The following is a 27791-nucleotide window of genomic DNA, read 5'->3' as shown; positions in this document are numbered from 1 at the left end:
GTATATTGTCTTTGAGTCTGCACTTCGCTCATTGTTATCAGAACAGCTGCTTGCGTGTTAGCTTTGTAAATAGCTAAGCGGAGCTACGCACAGCAAGACAGAGGTGCGCAGTTGTTGCTGACTGCAGTATCTGCACTGGCTGTGCTCTGCCGAGCTGAGTCTCTGATAGCACTGGAGATGGGACAGCAGGGCCTTGCCCGCCCTGCTGTGCACGTGTGCACTCCTCGGATGCCTGGCTGGCTTAGCTCTTGGGAGTTGCTTTCATTTGAGGTGTGAGTCTGCTTTGTGATTCTGCTCCTGCATGTAAATTCAAACCCTTGAAAAAGTCTCAGGTCTGCTTAATTTTCGGTTCTTGAATTGTAAGTGGGTGTGCTCTGTAACTGCTGGTACTACATATGAAAGTATTTGGTTTAAATACTACGTTTTGTCATGAAATTATGCTCTTTTGTAAAGAGAGCTACAGTCTTGCTCTGAATATCTGTAACAATTTTAATATTCCTCTTGTGTTTAGATGCCTGATGTTGCTAAGCATCTGGCTTTTGAATTTTAACTGATGCATTATGGCAGAGATACTTCTGATTTTACTGCATTTTCAGTGAATTGGTATAGCGCTGCTCACATGCCATAATGGCTTAAGGGAGCTAAGCTGCACTCTGCTGTTCCTTTGCTTCCCTTCCTTATATAAGCATCCCTTGATGCAAACCTCATAATTGCTTCCTTTTCCAACCTGCACTCAGCACTCTTATAATCTGTGTCTGTTCTTTTTTTCATAGTAGATTACTCAGCAGTTTCTTTATGTCATCTTACTTGCTTGGGCAGAACTGACCGTGTCTTTATAACTTATTTTAAGGAAAAACCAATAAAAGCAGCTTTTTAAAACCACTTCTTGAAATTTGAACAGTTAAACGAACTGCAAATTTGCTAAGCAAGAAAGCTAGCTGTCTGTGCTTAGTCTTGCTGGGTAATTATATCCAACATTTGAGAGAGAAGAACTTTTCCACAATATGAATGCCTGCAATTAAAAAGAGGCTTCAGAGTTTTAAGGGGAGGGAGAGGAAATGTGTATTTAAATTCTTGCACACACAAAAAATACAGTATTAACATAGACAACAAGTGAGTTTGAATTTTCTCTGAAATACGTAGTCTAATCTCTTAATGGTACACAACTCGCATACCCATTGTTTTAAAAAAAAAAGTCACAAAAGGGACTTAATTAGAAGAGTTGTTAATAAAATAGCTTACGCTCTTTCCAAAAGTCTGTGTTCCTGTGCACACAATCAGGTTTTCAAAACCATTGTTAAAATTAGTGTGTTAAAGAAATATTTTCGTTACTGCAAATAGCAAATTCACTTCGCATTGGTACACCTCTAAACAACAGTTGAGTTTATGTTCTTAAAATTAATAACTAAACAAACATAGGTTTTTCAGCCGCTGACTTGGCAATTGCTTCATTATTCTTTGAATTGTAAAGAATATATGCCAGCATACTTTCAAAACTATGCTAGTATAATATACAGTCACAGTATTTCCTTCTGTGACCCTGTTGTGTCTTCTGTAGTTTCAAATAAATACGAAATAAAACGTCCTTTTTTAGTAAGTCAGCTCTTTAACAAACGAATCCCATCAATGAATGAAGTTCCCCCAAGTTAAACTGGCATGACACTCCGAAGATCTTTGTAGCCTTCAATAGCATTTTTCTGCAACTTACATTCCCTGTTTTTGGGGGGGAAGAAACTCTTTGCCTTTCTTCACTTCAGCCATGAAGCACTCAAGGCTGCTTTTCTTCCTACTCTTTCTCACGATTTTTTAAGGCAAAAGTAAATGAAGACCCTTCCTTCCTGCCATCTATTTTCTGAAAGTGTTGATAATATCTGGGCTGTGGCCCTCCAGAATTTCATCTTCTGCAACAAACAAACGCAAGAGACAAATTTGGTGATGAACTTTGCTGTTGTAGATTAAAATGCCACTGGAGATGATGCAGTTTGGCCTAACTGCATGTCATGCTGTAGGGGAGGTTTTGGAGAAAGCACTATGGTGAGAGTGGAAATTCAAAAAACTGAATCCCAAAAGCGTGTGTGGACTAAGGTTGTGACTGAAGTGGATTTATTCTAAGCTGTGTTTGTTCCAACCTGTCTGAGCACAAAAAGTGGCATATGCACTTTTGAAACTGAGCACAACCACAGTTTGTCTTGCTAAGATGCTGTTAAGTGAGCAAAAAATGTTGCTGCTTTTATGTGATTGCAGCTGTCCATGGCATTTATTGGTGTTTTTCCTTGCTGTTTTCTTTATATTGTGAGCTTAATGAATTCTGCATATCTGCTTTTGTACTGCTCTCTTCAAAAGGAGAGGTGAGGCACTTTTACATGGAGCAGCAGAAGCATCAAGTAGTTATTAACCTGATAGAACCTAATGAAATCTGGGTTGAATCTTACTAGCATTAGATTGAATTTCAGTGAGATATGAAGCGTGTGGACTGACTGCATTAGGAGCTCAGAGCTCTGCAGAGGGGCAGCATGACATGGCCATGTGAAGGAATGAGAAGACAGGATCAGCTCGTGGCTGGCGTGGTTTCAGGTCAGGACTGGGAGGAAAGTGTGGCTCCGTGATCTCCTGGGACATATTCTACTTGTCAGATTCTTCTTTTGTTTTTTCTTGTGTGTTACCACCCAATTCCACTAAGGTTGCATTTCCAAAGGTGAAATGTAAACTTCTGAAGCTCATGTTGGCTGATGCATCTTCTGCTGTGCTCCCTGTTGCAAGCCATCTTAAAAAAATAACAGTCCCTAGTTCATTGTGCATGCACATACACAAAGGAAGAATAATGAAAGCTGTCTTTCAGCTCTTATAAAACAGCGGAAAATTCTGGGCGGCTTAAAATTAAAGGCTGTCAGATGGTTTAAAATCAACAAGCATTGCTGAATGGTCCCAGTTTACAAAGCAGAAAGTTGTACCGGACTAATGTAGCATAATTTATCTAATAAACTGCACATTACTGTAGCATGTTACAAAAAATAAATTTAACTAGGAGGATGTATGTAGCCACCAAAGCGATTCAGGCAAGCATTTCAATGGTTATTTCTACTGACAAAAAACATTAATTCTATATTATGCTATATTATTATGTCTTTCAATATGCTAAATAATTTGTGTGGTTGTGTTCATTTCTTAAGAAAATTAAACTTATGCGATCACGCTCTCAAATGTCTGTTACCCTGCCTTTCTTCTCTATTATCACAGCTTTTGAACCTTTCAACTAATGTTCCCAAATCTCAGATTCTGGCATGTTTCTTGGAAATGGGTAGTGGCATCCAGGAGAAAAAAATTTCAATATGAGCTTACTATAATTTAAAGAAAAAAATATCCAAACAACTAAATATTTATGAAGATGCATATAATTTTCTACTGCCCAAGAAAAGGTTGAGTAGGGATTCTCAATTGTCTGGAATGATAATTATTTTCAACTTGTAGAAGTACTTGTTGCATTACTATATCTTGAATTATATTTTTGTTTGTAAAATGATGACTTATAACACAGGTTGAAAGCAATCATTGTGTTCCTTTCCATTGGCAAGGGGACCAAAAGTCTAGTACAGTTACCGTGCTTGTCAGCATTCATAACTTCACGCTTAATGGCTTGTTCACATCTAGCTGCTGACAGAATTGCTTGTCTTTAAGAAAGATGTCTGCTTTTTGCAGAATACTTGGTATTGTCCCTACTGTAATAAAACAAACTGGAAATATTTTTATAATTATTCAAGATTGTAGTCTTTATTTTGCAGTTATGCTTATAAATTGCTCTAGGCTGTTTTTTTGAGCTGAAACGACGTGCAGTTACCATTAAAAAATGGCTGCTAAGACAGCAGTTTCTTACCAGATTTTAATTTTTGTGTGTCTTTGTTACATAAACAAAGAGGAGTTAAATGCTAAAAATTAGATCTAAATACAGCCATCCATGGGATTTTTGTCACTTACAGTACTGTTACCTTTTGCAGTTTGATTAGGCTCCTTCAATGTTGTTCACTAATCATCATGGATTTTTGTTTGAGTAATTAATGTATTTTAGCATGCTTCCTGAGAAAGCGAGGTAAATACACTTAACACTGTCACTCCTGCTGTACTCTTCTTCCCCTTCTTCTGTTTGCCACTTTGCGACCTGTGCTACCTGCTGATATCCAGTCCAGCTACAAACTGATGGAGCTGGAGGTATCAAAGATGATAAAATTTCTAAAAGTTACGAAAAATCTGGATAGTGTGTGTACATGCACGGCAAGGAAGAGACTGAAATTAGTGCCCAGCTGAGAGAAAAGCTGCAGTGTGAGCTGAGCGATGGCTCCTTGCTGGACACCTGGCATTGTGCGCGCATGGCTGGGATCCAGCTCTTGTGCTTCGTGTGCTGAGGCTTTTTCAGCTGGCAGAAGGGGAGCAGAAAGGGTGCGGGGAACAAGGTGTCCAAAAACACAAAGAGAAACAGGGCTGGTAAAATGTGCAGGGCATGGGGAAGGTGAACAAAGGGACAAGGACATGCCAGCTTGCTTGATGCTTTGTCCTACAGACCTCTTTTTTTTTTTCCCCCCTTCCTTCCTTGCTTAACTAGCGAAGCTTCCTATAACTGAAGAGCTTCTACGTTTTAGCAAATGTTCAACAAAGTAAGACTCTTCAATTTTGTTGTTTGAACAGTAATTAGAAACTTTACAGTAGCTGAGAGAACTAAACAATGTGTGATATAATTTCTTAATTTTAGAAGTATTGGGAGGCAGTAGGTTCTTGAAATTTGACTTAGGCTAGTTAGTAAGAACTGCAGGTCTCGTGTAAGCACTTGCACATCTGTGTGCTAATTCAGATAGATTAATGTGTTTTCAGGAAGGTCATTTCACATGTGATTAAGCTATAGGAATTTTTTTCTGTATTTTCTTAATGAAAATGGTAAAATATAAATAAAATATTTTTAATAAGCGTAATCTGCAGGCTTAGAAATGAAAATAGCTTTAACATGCTTCTGCTGTATGTGCTTACTGTGTGACTTCAAATGTAAATTAATTATCACCTTCAGTAATTACGTTTGTACTGTGTGCGGTATTATTTCTCCAGGTGGAAATAGCAGCTGTCTTGTAAATGCCAACTCCTTTAGGCTGTCTGGGATGTCTGTATTGGTCTAGACACTTTATTCAACCGCTTTCTTAAAGCGTAAAGGTTACCTAGCAAGTTTTGGTAGAACAGGATCAGCCTTAAGAATTGTCTTCTAAAATCTTGTACATTTGAATAACTTTCAAAAACATTAAAAGCTTTTTCACTCAAGCTGGGTTTAGATTTGTGTGATTTGCATCTGGAATCTGGTAAAGATTTGGCAATATTCAAATCCAGTCTCCTTTCTCAAACTCGGTGTTGCATGGCACGCAGGTGATAAGGCCCGCACTTGTGGGTTAGACTGCTTGTGGCATTCCTGTTGGGGAAATCCACACATGTCGCCCTTTGTACTCCAGATAAAGGCAGCAGCAGCTTAAGGTAACTTGATCCTTTCATTTCTGGCAACAGCACTGTGTGCTGCAAATGACCTGGTCCATGATGTTTGCTGGGCCGAGGGATTCAGGCTGGGTGGCGGACGAGAGACGTGCCCAGCACTTGGGAGACTCGCAGGCGCTGAGGAGATGGGTAGGCCGTACGCGTGGGTCAGTGGCTCTGGCTGCAGGGGGCAGTGAAGATGTGGCACGGTGGGGATGTGACATGGGAGGGGGTGCAGGAAGAAGTCTGGAAGTCAGGTTCAGCTGGTAATTTGGAATCTTCAGTAACCCTTTTGTTTTCCAGTGGGTAAAGCTATAAAGGACTTACAGCCCTCGCTCCCTCAAGGTTGACCTGAACAAGTGTTTTAAAAATCCAGATATATTTGTCTCCTATGAATATTTCCAAACTAATCTCTATTTCAATATAATATGAAACACAGTTTCATTTCTGTCTGTTAACATCCAAACTATATGATGCATATTGTCCCCTTTTTTCTTCTTCCTTCCCGCTGCCAAGAAACAAATACTGGACTGAGTACTCAAGTTTGAAGAGCAGTAGGATGCTGTTCACCTCAGTGCAGTGTGCAGGGGGTGCTGGAAGGCTCAGGCCACCGCAGGTGTGGTGAGAGGGAAGGTTGGGCTGTAAAGGAAGGGTGTCTTGTCCTCTTCCAGAAGTGATGTTTCCCCTCATAGTGAAGTGCGTTGTGGAATTACAACCCTGGGCTTTAGCTTTGATCTTACAAGTGGAGGCGAAAGACTTAGAGAAGCAGATTTCTCTAAATTCTCTTTTTAATGTAATAGTTCCTTTTTCATATGCTTGTAGGGTTTGTTTGTTTGTTTTAATATAAAATAATACTTGACGTGGGTAGGTAAACTTCTTACCCAGGACTTACAACATTTAAAAAGGCAGATATTTTCAGATGTAAGAGGTACAGTAAACTTTGGTAAGATAAGAATGTTGTTCACACTCAATCAGTGGGCAAATTCAAGGGACGAGATCAAAAGACCTTTTCTGACAAGGACAGGGATGTTTACGGATCATGTTATGGCAGAGACAAAGCCCTTTGTGAACCATATTTGGTACTTCAGGGAAATGGAAAGAAAAGAGAGAGCAAGAGTGCCAGTTTTGTTTGCAGCGTAATGTATCTACATGTCAAAAAATAGATAATTTCATTTTTGAGTTTCCAGTGATTGAAATGTTTACATTTTCTTTATCCAGATTCAAGATCCAGCCCATATTATGGCTGGCACTGGATCCAAATCGGGATCATCTAGTGGGTTTTCCATGAAATCACAGCTTCAAATCACTGGTAAGTCATTTAAAATTATATATCCCTTTCTGGTTAAAAATGTAAAAGTAAAAAGCGTTTTTCCCATAATGAAAGAGTAATTACTAGTATGTTGCATTTCAGCAAGTTTTTAGTAGTTCAAAACCAAGAGAAATAGCAAAATAAAACTAATAGTTTAATGCAATCATGAATTGGCAGAAATTCTTCTGTTTTATTCAAAATTTCATCTAAAATGCATTTTGAAATTATACATTTTCATGTAAGGAAGGAAGAAATTATTTTTGGATACTGTTAAGTCAATTGTACAGAACAGTTTTCTTTGAAATGTAAAAATGTAATACAATACTGCTTTCTGTTGCTAACACTTCACATAATATCAAACTTAACAATTTCACATAATCTTTTTACATCTCAAGCTAAGTTAATTTGAACTACTGTTCATTAAATTTGACTTGCTACTACTTTGTTAAATGTTTTCATGGCACCATTATAAAAGTGTTTTTAGTAAGTATTGATGACAATATTACTATAATTGGGGACCTGTAGATTGCATATGAATGGATTTACATGGCATGCTTTTGCTTTTTGTAGTGCCCTACCAACAGAGCATCTGTTGAAACTTATTCATCAAGTTTTCTTCACTTTCTAACTGACAAATTTTACTGAAGTGTCAAAGCTGAAGCCTGAGAATGCAAGATCTGTGGATATATGCAGGTCTACGTTTAGAAGCATTGAGGGTAAACTTTATGCAATAACTCTGCATATACCCACAGTTTCCACACTGAGGGTGCAAAGTTGATATTGTGGGGTTGAAAAGAATTGTCAAAAATAGATGGGGAGACTTTAGTCTAAACAGAAGTTTGGAAATGAACAAATTATGTTGCCCTTAACTATCACACTGAGGTCACAAGCTTGTGGTTTTTTTTCTCAGTGGACCATGAGGCTTTAAGAAAACCCTTGTCTATACAGACCGATATTGGCAAGAAGACTTGTAGAGGTTTCAAAGGAGGTACATCCTCTGCGTAGCTAAGGATTAAAGTGGTGATGCCTGTCTAAGGTTTGCTCCTTTAAAGGCCTATAACTCTCGTAAAGAAAGCAGAGTTAAAGAAATGTCTCATGTTCAAATGGAGACATTTATGATGGTTGATTTTTAATTTCTACAAAAGTTCAACCACACTTCTAGAAAACCATTTCCCTTGCAGGCAGGCTTTATCTTTTTGTAGAAAGTTCTGTAACCAAGTCTCCACCTGCCCTATTCTCATCTCTCCATTCTGCTGTCTTCGTTAGGTTTAAATTAACTTTCAGATTGTCTCTGTAAGTAAAACCTTGAAAATAGGTACACAGCTGCTGATATGTGCTGCCTCAAACTGGATCTTGATGTCTTTGAGGTAGATCGTGATGTTGAGGCATGAAATGCTGTAATGCTGAAGTAGTGGAGGCATCAGGGGAAGGGAATTCATGAAATTAATTCTAGATAACTGAAGCTAATTTCTGAGTGCTCATATAAATAGAGAAAGAGTTTCCGTTGGGAGCAGTTCACAGCAGTTTATACTAAGCTACTTCTCTAAATCTCTAAAGGAGCGTAGACTATAAAAGGAATCTAGGTAGATTAGCCACATGGACTTGAATTAGTTATCTTTTTTTAAGCATGTAGAATAGCTGATCTGAGATGGGTGTTGAAAATACAGGAGACCAGGTTGACATTTGTAGCAACAGAGCAGAGTTACTTGGCTGATTAGAAATGATCATGTATTTGTTTTAAGTTTTGTTTTATGAGCTTAGTGCTGTCAATGAATCTAAGAACGCTCCTCATCAAGGAGTCAAATAGACTGGGGTAACTGTTGGGGTAACGTGTGTTTCTTTGGCTAAATGGAGGCAACTCACAGTGTTTGACAAGCCAGGACCATTGCAGTAAGTTATGTTGAATGTTAGAAAAAAATAATTACAAAAAATCCAGATTTATGTTGCTGCCCAGCCATTAATACAAAGAGTATATTTACTAACACGAGAAACGGTCTAGAGCTGCAAGTCCTGTCCAGGTTTTGTTGCAGAACAGCAGGTAGTTATTGGAACTCTGAATTGTGCCTTTAGTTAGCTTTTCTGTAATTTTACTTTGTTACAGAAAGCTTAACACAAAGTTCTTTCTGTTAAAGATCTTTTCATCAGAAGTTGTGGCAGTTGTCCAAGATTGCTTAATGAGGACGATGGATCGTATTTTGAGCTTTTTAACAAGCAACTGTAATAAATTCCAGGCATTTTTCTGGCTGCCGATAAGGAGGAGGAGGTTCTAGAGGATATTTTGTACTTTCAACACTAAAGTGCTTTTGGAATCTTACTCTGATAATTATCAATGATAGTGTCTGATGGTATAGAAATACTGTTGCATGTTTTAGGCTTTTGTTTGAACTATAGCATTGGACAAAATGGTCTGAAATGCAAGAACATATTTGGAAAAAAGAATGTGTTTTTCTCTGCAGCATTACTGTCAGGTGTCAATGACCTGGTATTTGAATACTGAAGTACCCAGCTGAAAAATACTTTTAGCGGTTGAAATACTTAGTCAGTTATATTTTTTTCTCTTTCTTAACAGTTATTTCAGCAAAACTGAAAGAAAAAAATAAATGGTTTGGACCTAGCCCTTATGTGGAAGTCTCAGTAGATGGACAGTCAAAGAAGACAGAAAAATGCAACAACACAAGTAGTCCGAAGTGGAAACAGCATCTTACAGTGTATGTTTGGTGGTTTTGTTTTCCAGTTTGAGCTAAATTAATGCTGTGATTCGTTTGATGATAAAACTGGCAGTGCCATGCACATTTTTTGTTGCTGCATTTAAGGTTACTTTTTCATGGTTGAAAATTGTTGCTGTTCTTTGTGCAGCACTGTGTGGTCTAACCGTCGTCTTCCCCCATAAATTTGTTTCTCTGTCATAAGGCTTCTGAAAACTCGAGGGAATATGAGGGGCAGGTGAATATTTTACCTCTAAAAGTGACTTTCTAGAAGCAGTTTTGAGAGTATATTCTTAATTGTAATATCATCAGCGCTTTCATAATGCTCATCTTTCCGCTGTTGTCAGAATACTTTTGAGAAAGAAAAAGAAAAATCCCCAGACTTTTAGGTTTTTCTTAGTACCAGGAGAGTTGCTTTATTCCCCAAGGTTTGCTGGCTTGCATACACCATCTCAGATGCAATCATCTTCCTGCACAATACCTAGTAAGATTTAGCAGTTTTGAAATGAGCATGGTTTGGTTCAGCTTGTTTGGGGGGTAGAGGGAAGGGAGTAATTGCTCTGGTAAAAGTTACTTCTGTTATCCTATGTTTCTTCTCCAGTGAGGTGCTCTCCCAGTACATAACTGCTGACAAGGGTTTAGGAGTGGAGGGCCTCACAGCACGGGTCATTGAGAGCTTTCAGGTTTAGAGAGAAGCTCAGCTGACAGCTTCTCTAGGAACAGGTCCGCACCATCTCTGCCACAGGCTGACCAATTTGAACAGCCTATGTGTTTGGCAGAGGTTCCAATGTTGTGGTTCTATCACCTAGTCAGATAAAAAGATTCTTCAGAGAGAACTTTGTTGTTTGGACTATGTAGAGGCTTACATTGCCACAGTTTGTACTGTGTCTATGCTGTGGAAGACATTGCTTCAGGTTATTAGCACCAGATTTTTGTGTCACAAAACCAAGTAACTGTCCTTTAAAAAAAAAAAAAAGACAAGCCTGAGGAAAGTGAAATGGAGGTAAAAATAAAAAAAAAATGAATTCTTCAAATTGTTTGATTTGGAACAGAGAGAAACTGTTGTGGTACTTGGATCTATAAGGGATCTATAACGGATCTGTTTTCATAATAAACCTGGAGCCCATTCTCCAAGAATGTAATAAAAATGTCACACTGTGTAAATAATACATCCCACTTCTGAAAGTGGTGAGAGAACTTTGTGACATGAGTCAGCAACGTGCCCTTATGGCTATAAATGTCAGTGTATGCTGGGGTGCATTAGAAGAGTGTTGGCAGCAGGTCAAGGGAGGTGATCCTGCCCCTCTACTCAGCCCTGGTGAGGCCACACCTGGAGCACTGTGTCCAGATCTGGGCTCCCCAGTACAGGAGGGACATGCAGCTCCTGGAGTGAGTCCAGAGGAGGGCTGTGAAGATGATTAGAGGACTGGAGCACCTGTTATATGAAGCCAGGCTGAGAGAGCTGGGCCTGTTTAGCCTGGAAAAGAGAAGACTGAGGGGAGACCTCACTAATGGGTACAAATATCTGGGGGGAGGGTGTCGAGAGGATGGAGACTGTCTCCTTTCAGTGGTGACCAGCAACAGGACGAGAGGCAACGGGCACAAACTGAAGCACAGGAGGTTCCGGCTCAATATGAGGTGGCACTTCTTTACTGTGAGGGTGACAGAGCACTGGGACAGGTTGCCCAGAGAGGTTGTGGAGTCTTCTTTTCTGAAGATACTCAAACCCTGCCTGGATGCCATCCTGTGCAATGTGCTCTAGGTGATCCTGCCTGGCAGGGGGGTTGGACCAGATGATCGTCAGAGGTCCCTTCCAAACTCAGCCATTCTGGAATTCTGTGACTTGTTAAGTTGTGGAAGAATTGTAATGTTCTTTTTGTCTCTCTATATATGTTCTACAGCCAGAAATGTACTAGTAAAATGTTAGATCATTTTATATATATATATATATGTGTGTGTGTGTGTGTATATTTTTTTTTTCCACACGATTCAAGTATGTAGCAATTTATCAGGAGAACATTCATCTTCGCAAAATACTTGAAATAGTTTAGAACAGTTTTGAGTACTATCCTTTTTACAGGATGTACTAAAATTTTCAAATAACATTTTCAGAAGGGAAATTTTGCTGTATTCCCTCTGTGTAGAAAATTCTCATGACAAGGTATACAGATGCTGAATATTCATGAGATGTGAACCCGCAAGAATCAGTCTTTTTTTTCTAATCTTGGTTACACAGTTGTTAATTACAAACTAGTAGTCTTTCTATAAGTATTTCCCTTAAAACGATAATAAAAAACGTACTCACTCTGTGAACAGTCTTGCAACACATTTTATTGATGTCTCTCTCCTATATGAAAGAGAAAGTAACTGTGTACTAAAACTTTATAATTTAAAAGGGTTTAATGTTATCACCGTGATTTCTTTGAAACTTAAATGTTATTTAAAAACAGTTGTTTTAGATTATTCAGTTCAACCAACAAGTGCCTTTACGTAATATTCAACCTTTTCTTTTCAGAATTGTCACTCCTGTAAGTAAATTAACCTTTCGAGTCTGGAGCCATCAAACATTAAAATCTGATGTCCTTCTGGGAAGTGCTGCTCTGGATATTCATGAGACTTTGAAATCAAACAGTATGAAACGTAAGTATAAGTTTGAGTGCTGTGTGCAACTCTCTGAAGACTACATGGGCCTCAAGAATTCCTTTTGTTGCTGCAGATTGCATTTATGAGCTTCCTCAGGCTTTTTCAGTGTTATCTTTCTTTGTTATACACAATCTGCTATGGTGTTATTGGAAATGTGGTATTTTTCATTTTGCTTTTGTGTACAGGAGTGAAGGCTTACTTAAAGCATTTCTTTTTTCATAGTGTAAAAGCTACAACTCAGATACATTCCTAGTGCTAGACCAGGAAATGTGTGAAGCTTTGTTATTGTTGTTCTAAATAGTGTTTTAGGGGCATGTTGCATGAAAAAGCATCTTAAAACAAGTTAGCCTTTAGGCAGTATGTGCATCCTGTGAAGGTTCAAAGCAGAATACAACACATCCATTACAGTATTTGTGTTGCTACAGTATATAGCACCGATGTGCTCTCATACTTGTGTTCTGTGCTTTTAAGATGTCTTTGCTTTTGTAATTTCAAATGTGGACACTGTAAATGCGGCATGTTGATAGCAGTGTAACAAACTTTTCTCCTGATAGACTGTTACTGTCCTGTTGATTATGGGTAAAAATTGCCTTGGGTAGCTACATTGTTCTGTATGACACTTGATATCATGCTGTATCACTGAATTTTGTTTTGGGCATGGTTATTTACAGTTGAGTTTCGATGAAAAAACATGAATTTTGTTTTGGGCATGGTTATTTACAGTTGAGTTTCGACGAAAAAACATGATGTACCAGAAAAATGTCTTTGGTCTAGGGATGTGATGCAAGGTTTTCTAATGTTCTAAAAATATTCTAAATGCAAAATTGCATGTCATTAGATAAATTTGAAATGCTGTAATCTGAAGATAGAATTGATATCTGCTCTGAATGAAAAATGAGGTGAATTACATTTCCTAACTATAGGTTTTTGAGGACAGGTGTACTAATTGCTTGAGTAGTGTGGGCAGAACCTGGAGACTCGATTTCTGTTGTAATGTTAACCCTTTCTTTAGGCAGCAACAAGCTTATGCTCTACTATTCCCATTTTTATAGAAATAATATCTTTTACTGATAAGTGGAAATGATTAGCTTTACCACACAAAGCATAAAAAAATATGGAGAGTGTGAGCTATGATAACTGTGGTCTGTGATTGTCTTCTTAAATTAAATGTACTCCTTCGTTATATAGTAAGATAAACTCCCACTTTTTTTCTGTACTTTTTCAGTTGAACAGGTAGTGGTGACATTGCATCTTCTTGGTGACAGAGAACCAGCAGAAGTGGTAGGAGATTTGTCTGTCTGTCTAGATGGGATGCAGGTAGATCCTGAGCTCCTAACCAATGGTGATGCCTCAAGTACAAGGAGTAAGTTCAAATGTACAATCTACGTGTAGTGTCTGGTATACAAAGCTTTTTCTGCTGGATGTTTTAACACAATGTTGTAGTAATGGTTTTCGTTTTTTTTTCACTTCATATTTGTAGAGACCGGAACTCCTGTGTGCTTTATTTTGAGGTGGAGTCATAGTCCACAGCAAAGATTATCAGCATTACTGTAATGCAAATAAGATCAGAACATTTCTTTTCTGGACTTCACTAACTTTTATCTAGCAATTCCAAACTGCTTTTATGCCTTGTTTTAATGAAAACCTTTAGTTTCCCTCGGTTTTTCATAACATCATAAGCAGAAAATCAATATAAAGCAGGTTAGTTTAGTCTCATAAATATTCCAATGGCTAGGAAACAGTATTTTTTATTATCTTTAAATATCTCATTTAATTTAAGTAAATGATTTCATAGATTTTGTTACCTCTGGAGTGCTGCAGGGTGAGACTCACTATTCTTTCTGTTAAGTTGATATCTTCAGTCTCAGATAACTAGTATGATAACTGAAAATCTTGAAGTAAAATGTGTAATTAGACTAAAATAAAAAGTAAGAGATTTTAGTTCCATTGGTGCAGAACAGGCAAAAGAGCATGTCTGAGGGTAAATGCACAGTGCAGACTAGAAACATGTAAAGTGACTAGCTACAGCAGATAGCTTCTCCAAAGCTAGAGAAATAAACTAGGCAATTGATTGGCTTGTTCAAGAAAAGCAGTTTTTTGGGCTTCTGTTTTTTTCTTAGGTTTGTTTGTTTTAAAGGACTAAATGAGGTTGATTTCTGATTTCATCCAAGTATCACAGGAACGCTGAGTTAGCACACCAGGCTTTTAACCATTATTTCTTAAGGCTTTTGTTTTTTCTGTAAAGAAAAGCCAAATACTTGGATTGCGTGGGACTTCTAGAGCAGGGCTGAGGTATGTTGACAGAAGCACCTGGTGAAAGTAACAAATTTTTCTCAGATGAAATATTGGAAGAAGTAAAAGCATGGATGAAAACCATTTCCGTGAATTCATCTACTGAGAAAAACATGCTACTAAGTAGAAAAAGTCATGCAGTTAGTTGAACTGAGTACTATGTATAGTTTTGGGCTCTACAGTACAAGGCAGATGTTGACATGCCAAGCAGAAGCTCAGCAGAGGGTTACCAGGTCATCTGGTGACTGGAGCAGATGAGGAAAGAGTGAAATCTTAAGAAAATGTAGTCTAACACATTCTTATTTTACAAAACTGGAGGTACTGATAGGCAGATACACTGTTTACTGACTAGCATTTTAAGTTAAGATTTCTGTTTCTGTAATTAAAATCATCTCCTTGTACAGCACATTAACAGCATTTTATAATAAACAGCCTTTACATCATAGTCTTTATCTTAGATTTGTAGTTAGTTCCCATCAGAACTGATAACTGATTCTCTTGTTAATTATATTCATTTAATTCTGTGGAAATAGTGTTTGTGCTGTCTGTATGAATGAGTAGTTCAGCGTTGTATATTCAAGCATTGTGAGTACTGGCACAAAAGGCAAATATTTGCAAGGTAGCTGAATAAGCAGTTGCAAAACATTTGCAGATCTAGCCTGAGTTGCTGTAATTCTGTTAGGAGGGCAGCCAACTTCTGTACCTGCTTGAATGCCTTTATGCTAAACAATTTACAGAGAAAGGGAAGGGTCCAGGCTGGATAGCCCGAGATAGCAAAGTCCCTGCTGTTGTTTGCTAGCCAGTCAGATAGAAGATTTTAAAGAAGTTGTTGCCCTAACTGCTCTGCATATCAGCAAAACAGGGTAGAGAATATGAAAAGGAAGCTCCACTTGAAAAATGGAGAACGCTACATGATATTGTTACAAAGACAGAAGACAGTGACCTGTGTGCATTTAGCAATATTCATACAGTGGAATGAAGTAGTGTTTTAACTTCCAAAAAGTGGAAATATTGCTGCTTTCATGCTTCACAGCAGCAGTGCATTAAAAATCATATAAAGAGAGATGAAAAATATATAGTCTTGAAATAAGACAGAAGATAAATAGCACTTACAGTGCATCACCTCCACGTTTGAGAGAAATCTGAGCATTTAAGACTGTTTTGTTTTGTATTCTTGGAAATGATTTAAAGTGTTGCTCATACTACTGTTGTCTTTTTCTTTCTGTTATTTAAGGTCCTGTACAGAATGATAGCTCCAGAGCAAGGAATGATACACGGTAAGATTTTTTTCCTATTTTTTTTGTACTGCCTTAGTGCTTGCATTTCTGAATGAGGAATTGTCTGTTTTACGTACATGATGACTGAAGAATTTCTGAGTGTGGACTGCAACAGTATCTGTTAAGATCTGAGCATATCCTTAAACAAAAATACTATACAATTGTGCATTCAAATATTAAGTTTTTTCTGTATGAACCACATCTAGCTTCAGTTTGCCTCCATACCTGACTGATCTTTTGTGTTTTTATCCCTTTGTGTTCCTCATCTCCTCAAAAAGCTTCATTCCATGAAAAAGTGTGCTACAGACGTAACATATTCTTCAGCCTTATAAAGGCCTTAAAAGAAATGCCTTATGGATTATTTAGTTTTGTTAATATGTATCTTTAAAAACAATATATTGTGAGAATGCTGGCTTTGAGTTTGGCAGTTACTCTTTAAAGATCTTTTCTGTGTTTATCTGTTTCATTTAAAATATTATAAAATTGCATGGACATCTTTGGCATCAGAACAAATGCTTTGGTTTGGTTGTGTCCACTAGCAAATCTAGCTACCCTGTTTTTACAATTAATCCCAGTAATAGTTCATTCTCTGCTTACCCTGAGCCACACCAAAATTGCTGGAAGGGGTACGTGCTGGCTTTAATTGTTCTTCACTGGGCACTTTGAGCTATTGCTGTAAGGTGCATGCATATCCTGCTGTCTCTTTTGGGAATGTGGCACCTGGAGCTAAGAGTGCTAACAGCTATGGGACCAGTGATATTTTAGCTGCCACAGTGGCATACTTTGTACATTTCTGCCTTAAAGAGGACTGAAGTACATCTGATGTTATACTTACTCTCATACATCAGTTTGCATTTGTAGTTCAGAAAATGTGAACCTTTTCACATACATTATTCTTGGATTTATAACTCTTGTGAAAATTCTTGAGCTCAGTGCAATTTTTCAGTATCACAGGCAAATTCTGTTCTGTTTTGAGGACATCTGGTTGAGTGTGAGCTTGACTGGCCCCACTGTGAGGAACTAGTTCAGAGAGTATAGTAACAGTATACTTCATTTTTTTCAAGGAAAACTAGCAAGCTGCAGTTTAGAACTAGTCTAAAAAGGAGTTGTCTTACTCCAAAGTACAGACTATTTCTACTTTTAATGTCTGCTGAGTGTAGCCTCCATTTTTAAGACAAGGGTCCGTCTTATGTACTAAAGTAAAAAGTTGTCTTTGAGATTTGTTTAATCTCCCAGTGATTAACCAAATTGTTTCAAAATAAATTATAATAATAAAAATCCCACAGATGCATAAATACCACTGTTTTTTTTACACAGTTTTGTTTTACAACATGGAAGTATCAGAATTATATTTAGCCTTTTTAAGACAATACCAAAAGCTGTCTAATAACTAGTGTTTTACGGTTGATATGGGATTATGTACCATGCTAGTTGGTAGGATAAGTGTGACCATACTCAGTGGATTAACCTGCAACGAGAGCACCAAGCTGCTTTAATTAGTTTTCAGTACTACAAGTATTTTAAATATTTGTACAGTGCACAACGCTCTTGGATGACCTCTGGAGTAGCTAAGTTAAATTCCACTATTCTTTTATAGATTATAACTCACTGAACTGTGTAGGCTAGAGCCTTTCCGTAACAGTTTTATTTTCTATTTTTTATGCCCAGAAGAATGTTTTCATGCTTGAGTATTCCGAATGTCTGAGTGTATAATAGTATAATAATTGTAGTAACATGTGCATAGTTTTAGTACTAACCAGTGGGGTTTCTGGTGTTCATTAAAGGTTTATTTTCAGGATCATGTAAATGATCTGGAGTATGTTTAGCAGTGCTTATTGCTATATACATATGTTTGCTGCCTGTTCCAGGTACATGAAAAATAAAAGGTTATACTTGACTTTATTATTCAAACAGCAGCAGTGTGTTTTCTGGGACTGAGGAAAAGCTAGGTGGTAGTTCTTGCAAACTTCATGTCTCTAACAATTTGTACATGCTTTCATAGTCATCTACTTTAGGGTTGTTGCGGTATGGTATAAATTGTCGTATGTACCACACCTGCTATAGACCAAAAGTGTGTTTGATGCTGAGGTCAGATATATATGGTTCTGCTTGATCCTCTATGACTATGTGATTTAATTAGGCCTACCTACTGATACTTGTGTGTACTTAAAAGTATGTGATTTTAGAGGTATTGGGTTGAAACCATAAGCTGCGTTTTTGTTACTAATGGCCTGTGTATTTGACTTGTCAGTCCACTAGAATTTTAATAGATCTTTTTTATTTTGCTCAACATATATAATTCTGAAAATGTTTTAGATGTAAAGATGTGGATACGTTTAACTCTGCTCAAAGAGGCACAAATATATCAGAATGTATAACCGAACAGCACAGAATGGATGGGGACTGGTATTTAAAGTTCAGTGCTTGAAAAGTTGAGAAGCTTATATTAATTCACACCTGCTGGTCAGAATGTGAATGCTTAGTCCTAAATTCTCTAGCCATTTCCAGAACTGAGTTTAGGAAGAAATCTGTGTATACGTAGTTAAGTCTTCTAAAATTATCAAGCATTCTATGTATTCTAAGCATGTGCTCACACTGTGGAGCCAATGCACACAGGCTGTTCTCTGGTCTTAATCAGCTTCCTGTCTTAGAGATGAATGGCATTCACGGGAGGGAATAGCTGAGCAGCAAAATGCAGAAGGCCTAAAGGCAGTTGTATTGAGCTGGATAATGAAAAAGGAGATTTCAGCAACAGATGTTAATACATCTGTTGCACTACCTTTTCATCTGTTGATACCTTGTATCCATCAGAACATAAACTATCAATGTTTCTACAAATATATAGGCTTTTATAATCCTTATGAATGTAAAAACCTCACTTAGTAGTAACTACTACATTCTCATTTCTTTTATAAAGCTTGGTGTAATCACAGACTCTTAGTATAATTCTCCTTTCTGTCTTTTCCTGCAAAGGACCAACTCAAATGGCCTCGAAAACTCTGAAGATGCTGCTCCCAATGAAAACAAGACTGTTAATGGCAGTGATTCTCCATTACTCACAAATGGAAGCTGCAAACCTTCTAGACCTCCCAGGCCTTCCAGACCACCTCCACCGACTCCGCGCAGGCCTACTTCAGTAGCTGGTATGTATTCTAGGAGCAGGCATTCATTTCAAAGCTATCGATAAGCCACGCAGTGTTAGAATGAACGCAGCGATTGCTGAGGCATGTTTTTAACTACTACATTTTGTCACGGCAAAATTTTTGGCAGTAAAGTTCTAAAAGATTCTTTTTTCAGCTTGCATTCAATATATACTGTTTAGTCATTGTTCATATTGTTAGAAAATTCTTGCCTCCATGTGTGATAAATGATGATTGTAGTGATGCTGCTAAATGTAATGGAGACGGTGCCAAAAGAACACAAAGGAATGCTACTATTACATTCCATTAAGTTTAATAAGACTTAGAAAGAAATCTACTGAAGGACTCATTGAACTCCCTCAAGTAGATAATACTGGGTTTTGAAAGACTAGTGACTTGTTTTTACAATTCTAGTTAAATTCTTTGAAATAGCAGCACTTAAAACATTGATTACTCTTTTGCACGGAAACAGATAAATGTGTTTTATTTTATCCAATCATTTAAAAACTACAAAACTTTGAGATGTAGTACTGAGAAGTTAGTTGACAGATGTTTTCAGGTTAACTGTTCCACACCCATACACTGCCATCTGTTTCAGTGATCCCATTATCACAGTTGATGATAAATACCTATTCGGGACTGGAAACTGGACTATAGTAATTACTTTAAAAGCTAAATCTAGTGTAGTTCAGTAATAAGGCCTGACTTATATACAGCTTTTAATATCACCCAGCAAATGGCATCCAGAAAAAAAAATAAAACAAAGAAAAGCTGAAAGCAGTTAAAGAATGCATGTATTCTCCATCCCACACCCTTAATTTTTCCACATCATGTCAATCTTTCCTTGAAAATATTAATGCATATTATCCATTACAATATCATTGCAAATAATAAATGCAAAATTAATCAATGCAAGCAAGTAGCTTTTTGTTTATAATCATTTAGTGTTTACAGAATGCAGACAACTTGCTTTGGTAAATATAATTTATTTTAACAGTAATGTCAAAATTGTGCAGCTCATGGCTGTTCTTGGATTAAAACATTTTTGCAAACCAAGAGGAAGTTGCATTTTTAGTTCTTGTGTAAAGTGTGAAATGTGGCTGTATGCAGACTCTTCAAAATACACATTTTTGCATGTTTACTTCCGTGATTCAGAACTTCTGAAATAGGTTGCTGATAAGTAGAGAAATACTAATTAGTGTTTTTTTCCCTTCATGTCTTTTGATCTCTGACATTATAGCAAGTATAAATGGTCCTTCATCCACATCTACAGAAAATGATGGGGCCAGTGCAGGATCGCTGGCAGGTACAGCTGCAAGTACGTCTTCAGAACAGAGCCCTGAGGGGGCAACAGCTGCAACAACAGCTCCTGCAACTGCTGCACTCACCACGCCTCCAGTATCAAGACAAGTCCAGCCAGGAAATCCTCCAGCTCAGGCACTTACTACAGTCAGTCAAGGTCCTCTTCCACCTGGGTATGAGTTTAATGATCTTTTGTGCTGATTTTTCTCATTTGATTTTCTTGCAGTAGGTATACTGAAACATTCATAACATCTACCTTTTACTGTATAACAAAAATCCCCCAAAATGCTTGAAGTGGAAGTTCTCTGAACTGTTTGATCTAGTATATCTTGAAGCATAGTTTATTCAAGAAAGAATTTGAACTTTCAAGTATTTCTGATGCTTGTCATATGCTGCCGAGTCAGTGAAACATGGAAGTTTTAAATCACAAGGCAGCTTGCTGTCTTCAAATTGAAATGAAGTCAGGTAGTAAAATACTGGAGTGGATAAGTAAACGAAAAGCTATTATTGCAGGACATAATTTGCTGTCTTCCATTTTGGAGGTCGCAGCTCCTGGGAGTAGTGCAGGCGTAATGTGGTATTTTACATGCATGTGGAATTTGCCAGGTGATTGGTCTGTTGCCTGAAAGCTCTCATGTAGATTCTTAACTTTTTCTTAAAAAAATAAATAAAAGTTTCTGGACTCTTTGAGTGAGGGAAAGCAAAAGCTTCCTGATGTGAATGGTATAATTGGAACTGACTGCAAATTAAGTCAGGTAATAAGCGGTGAGAGAAATCTGAATAACCTTACTTACAGGATAACTGTGAAATATAAAAGCACTCTTGAAAACATCAGTTTTTGCTTAACCATTTTGATTTTGTTAGAAATGACAAATTAGTATGCTTCCTTCCAATGTTATATTTGATACAAATACAAGAGTAAGTCAGTATCCCAAATGCTGCATATTCAGAAAATACATCAGTGCTCTTGTGATGAATTCCGTGTATACATGATGTGTACAAAATTTGTATAATTTGGGGATTTAAGTTGAATGAATGTTATTCTAATGGGATTATGCTCCTTAAACGATACTGCTCAACACATAACTGAACACATATTAAATACTGAATACAAAATACTGCTTCATTGCTTGATAAGACTGCATGCATATACATGCATTTTAGCTTCAGTTTTCCAGAAACTGGAGGTGGTCATGTAGAAAGTTTTTCTAAAATATTTTTCATTTTTTATTTTTTTTGTTCTAGTTAACATAGAATTACTGCTACTATGGACATCATACCACTGTATATTGTACAGCATTTTGGTGCATATCATGTACCAACATGGTCAGGTGTTTTACATAGAAATAAGCATTTTATGAAAACAAATACTTCTCCTCTTTATACTGTATGCTTCATACTATACATGAATGGTTGGAGTACATTCATCTCGAGAAAAACAAAACTATTGTTTTATTTTCAGTTGGGAGCAAAGAGTAGACCAACATGGTCGAATATACTATGTAGATCATGTTGAAAAACGAACTACGTGGGATCGGCCAGAGCCTCTTCCTCCAAGGTAAGCCATGTAAAATCGTCTCCTTGCCTAGGGTATGTTTGGATTGGTTGTATCAAAAATTGACTGACACCTTACTAAAGCTAAAGAGCAGGTTTGTAAATAGCATTGAGCTCAAACAATTGCTCCAGGTTGTCTCCAAAGAGTTCTGCAATAATGCATAGTATATAGTGTGGAAAAGAGTTGAATGTTAAAGATAACAGAATAGGAATTTCCTGTCAAAGAATAAGTGCGTGCCTGTATGCTGAAAAATGGGTTAAAGCTAAAGACAGCAGACATCCCTGACAGTAGAAGAGAACCAAAACCCCAGAAAGGTATTTTGGGATTAAGGTAACTATTAGCTTGAGCAAGAATGCCCTTGGTTACTTCTTTATCCTGAGGTTACTGTTTACAGTCCTTTGATCTTGCCTCAGGGTTCCCAGCTGCTAATTTACTATGCTCTTAAAAATCATCTTTGGTTATTAGGCTTTTCCAGGTCTTAGAACAACCAGTGATGTTAGTCTTTACATGGAAGTAGTATTCTTATTTGTTGTTTGTTTTTATTTTTTCCTGAAGTGAAAGGAAAAACAATTGTTTTATTGCACTTCATTCATACTCAGGTGGCTCACATGTTATGCAGAATTACAAAGTAAAAACACGTGGGACCCTAAAGAGAACTTGATTTTAAGGAATAAACAAGCTGGCAGACTGTCTCATAAAAAGGAACCTACCTGTTGTACTCAAGCTGTTTTAAACTCTAAGATGATTTACTATTGTTGTAAATAGTATTGATTTTATATGAACTGAAGATAAATAAAAACACACACCAACACCAAAACTTCATTTTCTGCCCAAACCGACTGATCTCCTCAGAAAGAGAATGAGGAAATCTTGCATTGTACAGCCAAACTGTCTGAGCTTTTGTTGTCTTTTTAGGACAAACCTGTAGACTTGCGAATTGAGTAGGATAAATGCCATAACAGTACAGTGTTGACAGTGGTTCGTGTAGCATTTAAAAAAATAGGTTTAAACCTTTCAGTGTTTAAAGTGAAAGTACAGTAAATAGAATGAGTTTGACTTGGAAACAAAATAAGTGATTCTCTTCAATTTTAGCTCTTTACACACAGTTTTAGTGGAGGGTAAAAGGAGGAAAAAAAACTATCTACTAATGATCCCATGCTTTATATCCACTTCCAAACATACTGCCTGTTTTCCTAAATGTGCTTCTGAGCACTTAAAGTTGTCAACTATTGAGAACCGTTGCTTCTAATTTTATTTTTTTATTTTTTTAAAGCTGGGAGCGACGAGTTGACAACATGGGGAGAATTTATTATGTTGACCACTTCACCAGAACAACAACATGGCAGAGGCCAACATTAGAGTCTGTCCGAAATTATGAGCAGTGGCAGCTTCAACGCAGTCAGCTTCAAGGAGCCATGCAGCAATTTAATCAGAGATTTATATATGGGGTAAGGAGTACAATGCGTACTAATGCTGATAAAGGATAAGAGAAGTATCTTTTCCAAATTCTCAACCCATTAGTCTCTTTTCTAAATATTGAAACTATATATGTATTTGTGTTTTGAGAATGCTTGTAGGTGACTTTTCCCAGCAAAGACACAAGATTTTGTTATGGTTTATTCTTTGTGATATATAGTATCTTTACATTTGTTAGTATGGCATGAGCCTTGGTTCAGTAACCTTAGTTCATGTCCTTGCAATGACTGCAGGCAGTGTGATGGATTTTGTTTGTCAGCTGAATATATGTGGTGATCTTTGGTAAAATGTATGTATAATATTAACAAAAGCCAGTAGTTCAAAGCAAACTGCAGCGTAGTAATAAGCTGTTTTATTTAAATTGTGCCTTGCAATGGCCTAGAAGGAAGGCAGGCTCACGGGACATGTTTCAGCTCTGGGTAAAATAAGTGCTATGAAGGCAGAGGAAAATAACCCTTTCAGAATTTCAAATGTATTGTTTACCTCTGAATAATAGACTTTGGATAACTACATATAACGCTACTAGTTCATTAAAAACAGCATAGGTTCTAAATTTGCTGTATATATACAGAATAAAAACGCACCTCATAAATGGTGGTAGGGAGAACAGTACTGAATGCAGGACTGAAGTGATTTGCTTTCTGGTTGTTTTGGGTACTGTGGTACTAATTTCCCTTCTGTGTAGGCAGGGGCACTTCACAAAGAATAATTATTTTCTTGGCACTGCAGTTAATTAAGTATGCCAACGGCTATAAAATTAACAAACAGAAGAGCTGCGAATCCTTAGTACAAGGAAGCAGAAGAGCTTAAATAAAAGACGAATTTGTAATACAACATATGCCATCTCTGTGGAATAAAAAAAAAGTTGGCCTCTGATTATATGTAAAATTAACAAAAATGCATTTACTTTAATAATTTATGATGGCTATGTTAGAGCATCTGGAAGGCAAATGGATGGAGGCTAGTCATTAATGCACCATTTGTTTGTGTGACTTGCAGAACCAGGACTTTTCTTCCATGCAAAGCAAAGAGTTTGATCCTCTTGGCCCTCTGCCACCTGGATGGGGTAAGACTGACTTGAAACAGTGTTTTGTAATGCAGTATAATTAGACATTGAAGCATACTTCTGCCAAATTATCTTGTCAGCTGTTCTAGGCTAGTTTTATTTAAAAGAAAATCTAGATTATTTTAAAAATGAATTAAATCTAATCAAATGTGCTGTTAAAGCATCAAGTTCTGACAAGGATGTGTAGTTCCAAAGTAGATTGGAAACTACAAACTATTCTGTTTTGTTCCCAATAATTGTCATGTCATAATAGCTTCTTTCCCGCTATCATCCCATTTTTCACCGTTTTCATTAGGCAGGATTTACCCCTTACCCTCCTCCTGGGTATGTAGCCAATTCTTGGAGAATTCTGTAGCACTGAAAAGCTTTTATGATGACTAATCATTCCTTGACTTGTTCCCTCTCTCTGGAGTGAATTTGTTTGGTTTTGTAATTCACAGGGCTAACCTTTTACAATAAACAGATTTCTTAGTGTGTGTCTATGTACAAAAATGTAAGTGTAAAACTTTATTTCTGGTGACTATGAAGCTGCTGTAAGAATTCAGGGTTCATGATACATAGGCAGTGTTCTCAGAGTTGTTTAGTCTTAAAGCAAGTGACTATACTTGTCAGAATTAGAGCTGGGTTTGTCTCTTGCTTTTCAAATATAACCGTCAGTATTTTTAGTTCTGGTATTGATGTGATGTCATGCTATAAGATCATTGTGCCCACACTTGTGCTTTGATGCACTACATATGTAACATTTCAAGTAATGTTTTTGAGGCTGACTGCCCAGGAAGGAACAAAACTGAATTTCAACGTCATGTTGAATTCTGCTCTCAGTATAACTCCTATAGACAAGTGTCTGCTTCTACACTTTCCTTCTTAACTGAAGCTTTTTATTTGTGATAGTCAACACATAGCCAGTTTTTGTAATTTGTATTCTACATTTTGCGTGCTGCTTATAACGCTCTAAATAAAAATTGCATGAAGGACTGTTTCATATAGTTGTTAGTAGTCAGTGGTATTAAAATAGACTCCTTTTGGTGAGTTGACTATTGAGGAGTAATGCCAATGAAAGTGAAAAGATGTTGAGTCAAAGGAGGTATGGAGAACCTTGAAGACAGGTGAAACTGTAGCAGGCTTTGTTTATATTAATTTATTTTGTAGTCTCAGCAATACAGTAAGGGGGTATTGAAATTTGTTTTCATTTTGTATCTTTTCAGAAAAGAGAACTGACAGCAATGGCAGAGTATATTTTGTCAATCACAACACACGTATCACTCAGTGGGAAGATCCCAGGAGTCAGGGGTAAGAAATCAGTTGCAGCTTCATGTAAATCTGAAATGAAAATATAACAAGTAGTGAGATTGAGAATTAGGAGATGGTGCTTACAGCTAAAACATAGGCTGTCCTATACACGCTTGTCAGGCAGTCCTGTAAAAGGTACCAGATGAAATGGAAACTGTCAAAATAACACTTGGTAATAATACAGTTATCAGGAAAGTCTTTGTCACCAGCAGTAAGTTCATTCCCAGAACAGTTCATACTCTTTTTATAGAATAAGAGAAACTTGGATCATTGCAGGAGGGAGGGAAGTGTTTGTTTCAGCTGATGTGTTAGTGCAGAAGATCCTGCATAATTTGATTATTTATTAGACTGGCAGTAGCTAAGAGACAGAAGACAAAGACAAACTCCAAAAGTTGCAGCACCTCTACTTTACCACTCTAAAACAAACAATAAAAAAGAAACAGAACTTGGATACTCTACAAGTATTGGATTAATAGATTACTGTTTAGTTTGGGATCCAGTTACTTTGACTCTGAGGTAGGAAATGTAGGCAGGAAATCAAGGGTGAAGGGTGTTCTATGTTTGAGATGAAAATTTCCACTTGGTGAAGCAAATTCATCTGTAATGAAATGGAATAAAATGAGGGAGAGTGGAAGGGTTAATAGACACAGCCAGAGATGACAGCCTTTCAACGGCTTTCAGTGACTTGAAGTTCACTGCAGCAGTTGACTGTACAGAAAGCACTGTTATTTTTAATAACCACCCAACAATCAAAAGTTCTGATTTCATAGCTGGAAACACTTTCCTGAAGTATATTTCCATGGAGGGAAGTCACTCTGAGAGCACTTCGATGGAGTGATAATACTCAGGTTTTCCAAACATATCAAGATACACTTATATTGATACCAAAATTGAGTTGGAAGTTGTCAAAAAAAACAAACTTGCATAAGATCAGTATTTTTATTGTCTTGATAATTTTATTTTTGTCATTCTGAAACTCTTTAAGCTTTTAGCTATTGTGATTGTATGTGAGGTACCAAAAGCTAGTTATTAGGGCAATGTCATCTTGAGAGTAAAAATCTAACAAAAGTTAGATTTTAGTTGCTGTTGCTTAAGTGGAGGAAACATAGAAACTTACAGAAAAATACAAGAATGTTTACCGATTTGCTGTTATTCTTGATAGTGCAATTGAAGGTGCTATTGTTTAAATAAACATTCATTTTGGTCCAGCTGAGAGCTGATGTGAAAATTTGAGGAAAAAAACGTGGAATAAATGTTGAAATGAAAGCTTCTCCGTCTGTAGTTTTCTAGATCTGCTAAATTTTTTACTGTCTCAAGTACTGATCAATTGACTTCATGTATTAAGTTCATAATTTACTATGTATTTTCTTGTACCCATAGTCAATTAAATGAGAAACCTTTACCGGAAGGCTGGGAAATGCGATTTACTGTGGAAGGTATTCCATATTTTGTGGATCACAACAGAAGAACCACTACATACATAGATCCCCGCACGGGCAAGTCTGCTCTGTAAGCGTTTTTTTAAACTATTTCTGAGCTCCTAAAAGTGAAGTTTAACATTCATAAGTTGTTTTTTTCTTTTGCCTGTTTTGTGTGCAGAAAGTGTTACGTGTATTAAAGCCTCTGATTTTTTTTTTTTATCCACTGATAAGTGTCCCTGAAGATTACTGTTCTGAATACTTAAGAATCTGACTCACCAAGTAGTAGATAAGATAGGGGGACCATCAACACTTCTGATGACCAGATCCCTTCCTTCCACTTACTGGTCTTCATTTTTACAAGTATACTCCTCCTTTCTTTGATTCTTAGGAAACAGAATGGAGTTAAAAACAGAACTTAGCTGCAAGCTTAAATTACCTGAATGTCATCCCACCTTATTGTTAGTATCTTCTTTACACCGAATCACAGAATGGCTGAGTTTGGAAGGGACCTCTGACGATCATCTGGTCCAACCCTGCTGCCAGGCAGGATCACCTAGAGCATGTTGCACAGGATGGCATCCAGGCGGGGTTTGAGTATCTTCAGAAAAGAAGACTCCACAACCTCTCTGGGCAACCTGTCCCAGTGCTCTGTCACCCTCACAGTAAAGAAGTGCCCCCTCATATTGAGCCGGAACCTCCTGTGCTTCAGTTTGTGCCCGTTGCCTCTCGTCCTGTTGCTGGTCACCACTGAAAGGAGACAGTCTCCATCCTCTCGACACCCTCCCCCCAGATATTTGTACCCATTAGTGAGGTCTC

At 37.3% G+C, this 27791-nt stretch overlaps 1 protein-coding gene across 8 annotated transcripts in view; it reads left to right on the top strand.

Annotated features, from left to right (window-relative positions):
* Positions 1-27791, top strand: part of ITCH (itchy E3 ubiquitin protein ligase) — a 66103-nt gene that overhangs the window by 19887 nt on the left and 18425 nt on the right. For all 8 annotated transcript variants that reach the window (XR_013939932.1, XM_080557701.1, XM_080557705.1 and 5 more), the window contains 12 exons: positions 6718-6808; positions 9378-9516; positions 12029-12153; positions 13382-13519; positions 15683-15725; positions 18699-18868; positions 20106-20340; positions 21630-21725; positions 22996-23170; positions 24198-24264; positions 25470-25554; positions 26935-27063. Coding sequence is in view for 7 of the 8 variants with exons in the window: in XM_080557701.1 (XP_080413827.1) it covers positions 6739-6808; positions 9378-9516; positions 12029-12153; positions 13382-13519; positions 15683-15725; positions 18699-18868; positions 20106-20340; positions 21630-21725; positions 22996-23170; positions 24198-24264; positions 25470-25554; positions 26935-27063 (1472 nt within the window). In the remaining variant the exon portion in view is untranslated. The remainder of the gene's footprint in view (positions 1-6717; positions 6809-9377; positions 9517-12028; positions 12154-13381; positions 13520-15682; positions 15726-18698; positions 18869-20105; positions 20341-21629; positions 21726-22995; positions 23171-24197; positions 24265-25469; positions 25555-26934; positions 27064-27791) is intronic.

The sequence above is a fragment of the Anser brachyrhynchus genome (genome assembly GCF_964034855.1).
Source record: "Anser brachyrhynchus genome assembly, chromosome: 16".
NCBI classification, from domain to species: Eukaryota; Metazoa; Chordata; class Aves; order Anseriformes; family Anatidae; genus Anser; species Anser brachyrhynchus.
Note: the sequence above shows the minus strand (reverse complement) of the source record. Positions and strands in the feature narration are given on the sequence as shown.